At 37.7% G+C, this 11,065-nt stretch overlaps 1 protein-coding gene across 2 annotated transcripts; it reads left to right on the top strand.

The window, feature by feature from the left end:
- Positions 1-4,098: 4,098 nt before the first annotated feature.
- On the top strand, positions 4,099-7,854 carry hoxc9a (homeobox C9a). Of its 2 annotated transcripts, XM_081609013.1 has the most exons (3): positions 4,099-5,952; positions 6,371-6,436; positions 6,866-7,854. In XM_081609013.1, exons 1-3 carry the CDS (start codon positions 5,409-5,411, stop codon positions 7,108-7,110), a joined length of 855 nt encoding a protein of 284 aa, XP_081465139.1. In that variant the 5' UTR covers positions 4,099-5,408; the 3' UTR covers positions 7,111-7,854. The 2 variants fall into 2 exon arrangements, with proteins under 2 accessions (XP_081465139.1, XP_008411939.1); XM_008413717.3 differs by lacking the exon at positions 6,371-6,436 and having other exon boundaries at positions 4,110-5,952.
- The last annotated feature ends 3,211 nt before the right edge of the window (positions 7,855-11,065 follow it).

Genomic DNA, 11,065 nt, shown 5'->3' on the forward strand with positions numbered 1-11,065 from the left:
AAATTAATAGAAAACGATTAACTACATGAAACATTAGGAGACAAACAGATGTGTTTCGTTTAGAGTCTCGTGTTTGCTTTATGATAAATGTCATTTTCATTCTTTTTTTTTCTTTGCTTTGTCACACTTGGTTTTTGATTCTCTTATTAAAAAGACCCAGTTCAATAATTAAGTTAATTTCTACCTTTACGCAAGTTTTACTGAGATTTTTCACGCTATAATTTTGAAGCGCTTATCTGTTTTTGTCATTTTTCTTCCTTTTATTAATATTAGTTTTTTTTTCTTTTTCATTTCGCACAGGAAAATAACTTGTTGTCGTGCATGGGTCCAGGCCTTATGCAGACCATAACTTAAGACGTTTGTCCAACACAGCTAAGAATTTTGTGATTATTGCAAGGTCATTACAAGAAAATCAATCAAACGTCATAGGGATCCAAAATCCCCCAAAAAATGATAGAAAGCGTTTCTCTTTTGGAGCAGTCAACATGTTTTTTTTGTGTCAGTGTTGATTCCGGTTTGTCATTTTCTTGGTCCCCACCTTTTTTTTTTTTTTTTTTTGGCTTTTGCGCCACTTGGAAGAGACAGTCTGGAATCCAAAGTCATTTTCATTCAGCTCCGTGAATGAGCGTGTCTCTTGGAATGCACCACTTTACAAAGGCTTCAGAGCAACAGGAAACATCCCCACAGAGCTGCACAGATCCAACCTAAAACCGTGCAAGCATAAAACAATTTATGCCACGCTGCAAGAGGCTCTCTTTGCAGCAATCGGAGCCGTTAGGCAGGCTCGTCTTTGGCGGAATATGAGGATGGGCTGTTCTGACAGCAACATGATCTGACATGAAGAAAATCCTCTAACTGGTTTCTTTCTTTATTTTATTTTATTTTTTGCCTCTCCACCTCTTTCGAAATATCCGCATATATATGTAGATAATAGTAATAGTGAGACTTTTTCAGGTAATCACGCACAACAAAGGAGACCTTAACGCTGCATATTTTTGAATACTGTTTGAAAAATTGGGTGAAGTGCATTTACATGGATTTTTTGCAGTACATTTTAATTTATTGGCATATTCGGTCTCACTTTCTGTCTCTATGTATTCAATTTAACGGTGCATTTATAAAAGCGAACGGTCTAAAACAAAAAAGCATACCTAAAGTTCCATGTTGCTTTCATTCAGTGTTATAATTTCATCAACGTAAATGTGTTCCTTTCCGAAAGCATACTTGTATTGTCATCCTTTTGGGGGGTAAATCATAATAAAACTGACTTCCGCATAAAATGGATAGATGATATCTTCAAAACTGTTGTCAACAAAGATATTAGTTGAATTTAATGACATCATGAATATTATCAACATTGGCCAAATTACTTTGGATATATACAAATGAGTACGATTAATTGCGGCAGGACATTTATGAACAGCGGGCCTGATCATCAGTAAAGTTTTATTAGAAAGTTGGTGTTATTTCAGAGTAAAAGAAACCGTTTGAAGTTGGATTATCTGAAACCAGAAACTTTTTTTTCTCGGACAGAGAACTCTCAAATCCAGTTAGTGCAGAAGTCCACAGGATCACTGGACTCTCACAACATTGTGTTTCAGCTGCGCTATCTGCTAAGCACATGGGACTTGTATAAAGAAGTCGTGGTATTCCTTTTGAGTGGGCCCATGTGGAGCCTAACACACAGTCTGGTCCAAATATGGCACCGAAGGAACTGTCCGCGTGTGTTGTGTGGGATGGAGAAGGCAAAAGGGGAAAAGTGTTTGATCTGAACCCTTGTTTGGCAAATAAATTCTGCTGAGTCGGCGTTATCATATTTTATCATTGTAATGATTAAGAACCATTAAGGAATATTAAGTTAAATTTGTCGGGCTATTATTTAGCAGATTGTTTTTCTTTTTTTTTTTGTGGATTACTTGTTATCTGTTGTCTTTGCTATTTGGATGAGAGCAAGTGCGCTTCCAATAAAAGAAATGCATCTTTCAATATGATTATGCTCCTGGTAGCAACACGAAGAGTATAAGACACTTTTGTGTCACTGTATTTTATAATCATCTCTTCATTGGACTGTCGAGCTTTGCATGCTAATATATATATATATATATATATATATATATATATATATATATATATATATATATATATATATATATATATATATATATATATATATATAGTTTTTCAATTTGCTGTTGTTGTTTTTTTGCATTTTTAAGAATAAAATATGTTTTAATAAATAAGTTAACACGTTAGTTTATGTTAAGCACTGATTCTGACTATTGTAATTAGGAAGGAGAATGTCATAGTTAACATTAATTGCATCTTTAGTGAACTGCGGCAACACCCATACTGCTCCATCAATGCAACTGTTCGCTGCTTGGTTTCAGCTCCCACTTTGAATTTAGCCGCACATGGCCATACGATAAGGATTACAAAACAGTCAAGCATCATCTGTGGACCAGACATGATTCATATAGCCTTAGTGCTAAGATGCTTTCTCTTTTGTGATGACGTAATGTGAAGCTCTTGCTTATATGTGTGACTCTATGGAAACCTGAAATGGAAGCACGAAATAACTCCTGTGCAAACTTTCATGAGAGACTTAATGTCATGTTTTCGGAGGAATGTTTCAAAGAGCACAATATCTTCTCCTTGATCCGAATTAAAACTGCTCGAGAGCAGCTAAAAGCTGCTGTTTTATCCTCATTTGGAACCATTTTGCTTCCCTTCTGCTGCTTAAATGACTAATTTCGACTCTTTATTTCTCATGCAGCCTTCTTTTGGAAATATGCCAGAAAACTTGGCTCTCCTGTTCACGCACAACATGTTATTTTTCCTGGATTCGAACCAGACTTTCAAAATGTAAAAGCAAAAAATAATTGTCTTTAAGATTATTATTATTTTTATTCGACATTCCACTGTTGCAGGTCGCAAGAAAATACAGAAAGGGAAAGACAAGTGCACAGGATTTAACATGATCATGTTTTTATTACAAAGCAGGTAAGATACATATTGTGGAACTTTTGTTTGAATATCAATTAAATGGTAAGCACACATTAATACATACCAGCACGTGCACGCACGCGCACACAAATAGATTATACACGTAATGGACGCAGAACCGCAGGTGCACTTCTAAAACATTCTAAGTGATCTCTTTGGAGTACAGTAAATATCTATACAGGATACAATGTGAATTTGTATGACTGCATATTACGGTAAGAAATGGCCAGTGAGTGTGAATCATTTACGTTTTTATATCACATGAAGAAACAGGCGTTAACATCCGGCATACAGAAAACAACTTCTTAATATATCTGATTCATACTATGGCATATATATGCACTGTGGATCTGTTTGTTTCCATAAATTCTTGGCAAAATGTTGAACTCGCTGGGTTCAGTCAGCCGCGTTCATCAGCAATCACACCACAACACCGTTTGACGTGATCCGGGTTAAGGTCTGGCGTCTGGCCTTTTAAATTTCATGGTTGAATCTGAACTCAGCAAGCAGGAGAAACCCAACACTATCGCGATGTTTTGTTTGAAAAGAACAACAAAGCACAAAACACTGACTCTCAGTCTAAAACGGTTTGAGAATTTACTTATTTTTTAAATTAAATTAGGAATATTAGGGAGGGAACACCTGAACCTTGACTGGTAGTACTTTAGTGATAACAGTAGAGAGGATACATTGCTGTTTGTTGTTGATTGTCTAGACGGCATTTTTGAAATGTATGGAATGCACCGCGTAAATAATCGGATATAATTTGGAGGGATAAGGCGCGCTTTCCAACAGCTCATTTTATTTGTTTATATGTAATAAATGTAATAATCTACACAATTGCTGCATGAACTCTTTTTTGTTCCTTTGTGGCTACTGGGCTTAAGTTTTTAAACTAGTAGTCCACACTAAATTTCTGATAAAAATAAATAAATTTTGTACAAAAATTACCCTGAAAACATGTGAACTACTATATATATATATATATATATATATATATATATATATATATATATATATATATATATATATATATATATATATATATATATATATGTGTGTGTGTGTATATATATATATATATATATATATATATATATATATGTAATGTACTATATACATATACAGTCAATGCTTGTGTGTATCAAGTGAATCTTTATATATTCACTTGGTACATCATTTATGTATATATACATAAATGAGAACAGCTTCAGTAACATACGTTTATCAGCCTAGGACGTTGTTGTCGTATTTTTCTCCTGATTTTGTAGTATTGCGACTTTGCTAAGTCGGTGAATCGCTCCTTCTCAGTTTTCAGACATCAGAAGTGTGTTGTGAAGTAAGACGGCAGGATACAAAAGCAACATTTTCAATTTTATAAACGCTTTCATGGAGTTATATACCCCCTTATGTACACCGCGTTATATCATCTGCTGATCTCGGCCTTTTCAATTTCATCATGTTTTATTTTTATTTTTTTTTAGCAGGCGCACACAATGGTGGCGGCTTTTATTTTGAGCAGGGATCTCAGATGCTCTCCATATTAACGATACGTTTATGAACAATCAAATGGTCCTCGTTAAAATTTATTGATGGACATAAAAACCTCGAACGGTCACTGGCCGAATATAGTTGGCGTTTTTAGTGGGCTGTGAGTCTGTAAGCCTTCGGAATCTCCTTCTCCGCAGTATCTGCACAAACCCCATTTAGGGAATGTTTGGTCTGCAGTCTCTCTTTAAAAGTCGTGCGAAATGCATCCCTTATTTTGATTCTCCCCAGTTTCCACCGTGCACGTCTCCCTGCTGCAGCTGCGGATGCTGCCGTGAAGGCTTTTCTCTTTATATATCCCTGAAAACAATAAACAGCATTCTACGATAAGTTATAAACTCCTCACTTTATCAAATGCTGGTTTGCCGAGGATAAAAAGAGCCAACGATTCAATAAACGCTTTAATGCTGTAACAGTATCTATTGAAGTAGCATAGAGCCCTGACAGAGATTAATTACACCATCAAATAGTTCCTTGCTTTAACACGCAATGTGCGCAGGTCTGTGCTACGACTGGATAAAGATCTAGCTACAGCACCGCGCATGAATGCTTTCCTTATTTTCAAAAAAATAAATGTTATGGTCAATTTTACCTCTATGAGTCCAGGAATGAAGTGAAAGAACACTTTGTTTAATCCCATTTATGTGCATTGGTATCCCTGGATAAGTGGCGCATTGATCCACTGTACAATTTTTGTGGGGGTAAATATAATCACGTGTCAGCGGGTCAGCCAATGGGAGCCAGGGAAGCTTTGAGAAATAATTACCTGCCTTGATTGTTCTACGGCTAGATAAAAAAGTACACATACACTCCATATAATAAACGGATGCATGTAAAAGAGTCGGGGAGGCTTCGACATGTCGACCACGGGTCCCATAAGTAATTATTATGTGGACTCCTTGATCAACCATGAGAACGAGGATGTCCTTGCTGCGGCTCGATTCTCTGCTCCCGGTTCGCACCCAGCTGGCCCCCGTCCGACGTCCCTAGTCCCGGAGTGCGCCGACTATCCTTCCTGCAGCTTCGCACCCAAACCGACCGTGTTCTCTACGTCCTGGGCCCCCGGACACTCCCAGTCATCAGTGGTCTACCATCCGTACAGTCACCAGCCGCACTTAGGCGCAGACTCGCGGTATATGCGTTCATGGCTGGAGCCGATCTCCGGCGCCGTGCCTTTTCACGGCTACCCGGGGAGCGGCAGACATTATGGACTGAAGCCCGACGCCTTCCAGGAGCACAGAGCCGGGGAATGCCTCAGCTCCGCCGGACGGACCTACCCGGATTATCTGTACTGCTCATCCACTGATATGCGAGACAAGACGCCGCAGAACGTCCCTTCTCCCGAGTCGGAGCTTCTTGCGTCTGGGAAGCATAAGGAGGAGAAGCCGGAGCTAGATCCTAGTAAGTCAACGCTTCTTTTACAGCCAGGAAACATTCTTGTTTTTGTCTGAAACTGTTGTGAAATGAAATTATAAACGGCTTCTCCCTTTTCCTTGAGGCTCAAATGTGAAACGCCTGTGCTAGAAGGGGGAAAGCTTAAGGAACTATAAAAGACAAACGCTACCAGGCTAATATTGGGGGCTATAAAAGCAGACGAGGTTGTAAACATGGACTCAAAACTGCAGGATAAAGACGTTGAATTTGGATGGATGCTGTCGGATTTGAGACGTTTTCATTTAAAAGTGAACACCCCGAATCTGACATATGAATCTATTCATCAGCAAACTGCTCATGATTCATTTTTACGATTATATTTTGACCCCTGTGTCAGTAAAAGGCGGCATACAAGCCAACTTTTAGCACTGTTTTTTTTTTCCAGAGGGCCTTAACGTGCAACAAATCCACATCCCCACATATGAATTACTTACCAGTCTTCTCAGCTATGGTAAGATTACGTGTTTACAGACACAAATGTATAATTTAGTCTGCTGTATTAAGTCCAAAACTTATCCACAAGCAACTTGAGGAATGTGGGGACAAACTCGAGGACTTTCACCACGGACCTGTAAAGGCTTGAACCACGGGCCATTTTATGAGCCAATAAAGTGAATACGCGCACTGAGTATTTTACGACGGTGTTACTCACAAGTTAAGAGAACAAGAAAGCAAATCAGCGCAGGATTGCTCTGTGTTGGGTTTTATTTAAACTACTAAATGTTAATTTAGCTTGAATGCAAGCTGTATTGTAAGGTTGACTGTAATTATTTTTATTTTTTGCACTTTCTGATGAGTCTTGGTAGCATGTTTTGCCTGTTGTTGGCGTTCCTCTCTTATTACTATAGTTGTCATTTTTATTTTTATTTTTAATTTGCAGATAACCCCGTGGCCAATTGGATACATGCCCGCTCCACGAGGAAGAAGCGGTGTCCTTACACAAAGTACCAAACTTTGGAACTGGAAAAGGAGTTCTTGTTCAACATGTACCTCACCAGAGACCGCAGATACGAGGTCGCAAGGGTACTGAATCTGACCGAGAGGCAGGTCAAAATCTGGTTTCAGAACCGGCGAATGAAGATGAAGAAAATGAACAAGGACAAGAGCGACAACAAGGAACAATAATGACTGCAGAGGGGGAGAGAGAGAGCGAGAGAGAAAAAGAAAAACTAATTGATAAAAAAAAGAAAAATCTAAAAAAAAAAAAAAAAAAATGGACAGCACAGATTTACCAAAACATAAAGACTCCCCCACGTCCTTCATCTTATTTGTCACTTTGTTGGATTTGTTTGTAGTACCATTAACCTCAGTCTTTGTGATGCTGAATATTATTTTAGTGCACAATTTAAACATTTAAGAGAAAAAAATGATTAAAAAAAACCAGACTTTTGTTGAGAAAACCATTTGCTTTCACTTTTATATTTCCATGTAAGAGGAATCTAAATAAGCAACGTTTGGATGCCACACAATCTCTCCGAAGAAATAGAATACTTGAATTCTTTTTGAATTTCACAAGAAAAAAATACCTTATAATTTATGACGTGAATGTTATTTTTGTTTTGTTTTCCTCCGTGTTTATTTTATTTGTATACTTCCTGACGCAGGTGTAGAGTATTTTGTACAGAATCAGAAGCATCTGCGAGCGCCTCGTCTATGTTGTATTTTGTGATAGCTGTTGCTGTAAATGTGCTTTATTTGTTTGTCTTTCTTTCTTTCTTTCTTTCTTTCTTTCTTTCTTTCTTTCTTTCTTTCTTTCTTTCTTTCTTTCTTTCTTTCTTTCTTTCAAAATTTTGGCCATGTAGCTTGGCGAGTTTTAATTAAAGAGTGTAGCTAAATAGAGCTCTGAAAATATAATCATGATCACATAAAGGCTTGTTTTCTGTGTTCATTTGGGATGTGATGCAAGTGGAATTTGTCTACACGGGAGGTTGGGTTTTAATAAGGCAACGCATAATGAGGAAACTCATTTTCTTTAAAAACAGCGGGCATGTTTGAGGCAATCGCGTTTTTTTGCGAAGGCTGCAAAGGCCTTAATTAGGAAAGGTTGAGCTCAAAATGAGGTTAAATTGAAAGCACGTTTTCATTTTCGCCGTTTAGCGAGCGTCTTTTACGCTACCATCAAGGCCGACACGGCTCATATTTGCAGCTGAGCATTTTTTTTAATTTGGAAAATAAAATTAAAAAATATGTGTTTTTAAATTTGTGTTTTAAAAACATTATGTGTTTTAAAAACATACCTCAGAGCAACAATAGTGCAACATATATCTTAATAGTATCCCCACAATTAAAGGAGGCATTTGTAATATTAAATAATTATGTCTAGATCCTGAAACTTCCACTTAACCTTTTAATTTTTAACCTGCGTTTGGTAAAGCACACACACACACACACACACACAGAGAGAGAGAGAGAGAGAGAGAGAGAGAGAGAGAGAGAGAGAGAGAGAGAGAGAGAGAGAGAGAGAGGGGTTTCCAACTGTCCACCAAAGCTTCAAATATCGCAGAGAGAGAGAGAGAGGGAGGGGGGGGGGTTATGCTGACAGAATTTGAACGGCTAAACTTTTAAGTGAGAGACAATTTCCCTTGTCTCACATTTGTTTCCTGGGATAGGCCTAAATTGCCTTTTTGTGGTGGCAAACAATGCAGACAGGATGCTGTAATTTCAAAGCCCGATCCCAGCGCATTTCCGCTCAGCTCTGCTCAGCTCAGCTCAGTCCGGACAAAGATGCCAGTTTTACAGCCCCTGTTGGAGCTCGGGCTGTTTGTCTCAAATGCAGACGAACAAAGCAAACTCGACTCGCTGGCTAGACGTCTGGGCTAAATTACTTTATGGTTTTAATGGACGGTGCTGCTGCTGAACTCGTTCAAAGCACTGTTCGTGGGGGGACTTTTTTTTCCCTTTCCACTGATAGGCTAGCCGCCCCTGCACTTCGTCACAAGAGTGGTCGATTAGTCTACAATTGGATGGAGAGAAGTCAATAATTATTATGCACAAATATGAGAGCTGCACTGCAGATATCTCTTGGCTATTTTGTAGTTAGTCAGCATAACAGAAAACAGCGCAGCACCGGTTTAAAGTGCCATAAAAAAATAATAATAAGAAAGATTTCTCCTTGTTGGCGCAGGGATTTGGTCAACTAATTTATTGAAGTAAAAGGCCAGATATTTTCCAATTTTGGGGGACATATGTGAACATCATTCACATCCGCATCGCAGATGTTTCTGATTGGTGGAAACGGTTAGTTTAGGGGAAGGTTCCCAACACTAGATGACGCTGTTGATCAACGTTTTGACCAGGATGCCATGTCTTTTGAAGGTGGGGGGATGGGGGGTTGTTTTACAAGTCTGTGGCTTTGCTAAAGAGTGAAAAGTAACCCTGTCGATGACAATGTGACAGATATGCCCACGCACCACATTTGCTGTAATAGCCCATAAAGCGGCTCATTCTGAGAGCGGCGCACCTAACGTTGGACGTGGCCACAGAGAATGTCCACAAGCAGGACACAAGCATGTGTGTGTGTATATATATATATATATATATATATATATATATATATATATATATATATATATATATATATATATATATATATATATATATATATATATATATATATATATGTAAGACATATCTATTTAGATTCAGATATGTCTTTTTTTTTGTTGCTTTTTTCTTGCCACAATGCATTTTCCATGAATGAACAAATTTATTAAAAGGTGGACATTTCTGCAATTTAATACGACTACTTAACTAACTCAATAACATAAAATATTTTACCCATACATTTATCCGAGCGGGATATGTTTATTTGTAGATAAAACAAACATCAATATCAAGAGGCAGAAATCATATTTGATATAAGATCAAATTTTATTAGCATTAGTGCATAATAATATAATGAAAAATTGACAAGACATATTTGTATTATTATTATTATTATTATTATTATTATTATTATTATTATTATTAGTAGTAGTAGTAGTAGTAGTAGTAGTAGTAGTAGTAGTAGCAGCAGCAGTATCAATAATAATAATAATAATAATAATAATAATAATAATAATAATAATAATAATAATAATAATAAGAGTAATAGTAATAGTAATCGTAATAATATCTAGGAAAAATAACAATTGTAAATAAGAATATTTGACATTAGCCACACTCGGAATTGAATCGTCACTAGGCCTACTCTGTTGTAATGTGTACTCCAGCAGTCCAAAGTCTTCAAGAAGTGATTGGCAATCTGCATATTTATAGAGTGTAAAAGGTCTATAAACTCGCCCAGTGCTCCTTTCACATTTTACGATGATGCGCATAAAACATCAGTGACTCCACTATAACGTGTGTGGCATATTTGGACTGAAGGACCATATGAAGGCGTACGGAGCTTGAAACTGCATGTTTTCACTGTACACGCTGCTCGGCACCCCAAAGGTACCATTTTTTTGGACCTCGCCTTGTGAAAGATTTATTGCTGATCCTCGTTGTTTTTTATGCGGACAGTTAGTGGCTACCTATACTATTTATAATTTGGCTTTGTTATTTCCGTGTCACGGTGCGTCACAGGGCTTGATGGCACAAACATGTTAGCATGGCCTTGACTGGCTACTGACGGGAAAGTTTTTGCCTTAAAATCCATTATTTTACATGCTATGTCAGCTATTGTCAAATGTTTCTTTAGATTTTGGGTTTTCATATTGCAAAACAGCATAGCAATCTTAGAGGGTATTGCTGACTCACTGAGGGTCATTAAAGGTCAATTATAATGCAAAAAGAATGGCATCTATATATGTTTCAAACCGGAAATCCTCGCGATCTTAAACACTCCTCAGCCTTTATATTCAATAAATTCAGACTGTAGTGGAAGTGAATCTTTTGAACCCCCTTCAACGTCTTTGGTCAACTTGTAACAAAGCTCTGCTGTGATAAACACAACATTGATCATATTTACAGCCTATTAGATTGTTGGGTTATGATTAGTGAATCTCCTCTCAAGGTGGATATACGTAGGGCCCACGTCTGACCGGTCACGGAAAGATAAAGGGGTGGGGGGGCTACAGAGGAGAGGAGGGGGCGGTTG

The sequence above is a fragment of the Poecilia reticulata genome, chromosome 7, assembly GCF_904066995.2.
Source record: "Poecilia reticulata chromosome 7, P_reticulata-male-v2, whole genome shotgun sequence".
Lineage (NCBI taxonomy): Eukaryota > Metazoa > Chordata > Actinopteri > Cyprinodontiformes > Poeciliidae > Poecilia > Poecilia reticulata.

What these genes read in the sequence shown, in the direction of transcription:
- hoxc9a (XM_081609013.1), top strand. Translation starts at nt 5,409, where the DNA reads ATGTCGACCACGGGTCCCATAAGTAATTATTATGTGGACTCCTTGATC. An exon ending in GAAGCCGGAGCTAGATCCTA is followed by an intron (nt 5,953 to 6,370) that starts GTAAGTCAACGC and finishes TTTTTTTTCCAG; the next exon opens with AGGGCCTTAACGTGCAACAA. An exon ending in TACCAGTCTTCTCAGCTATG is followed by an intron (nt 6,437 to 6,865) that starts GTAAGATTACGT and finishes TTTAATTTGCAG; the next exon opens with ATAACCCCGTGGCCAATTGG.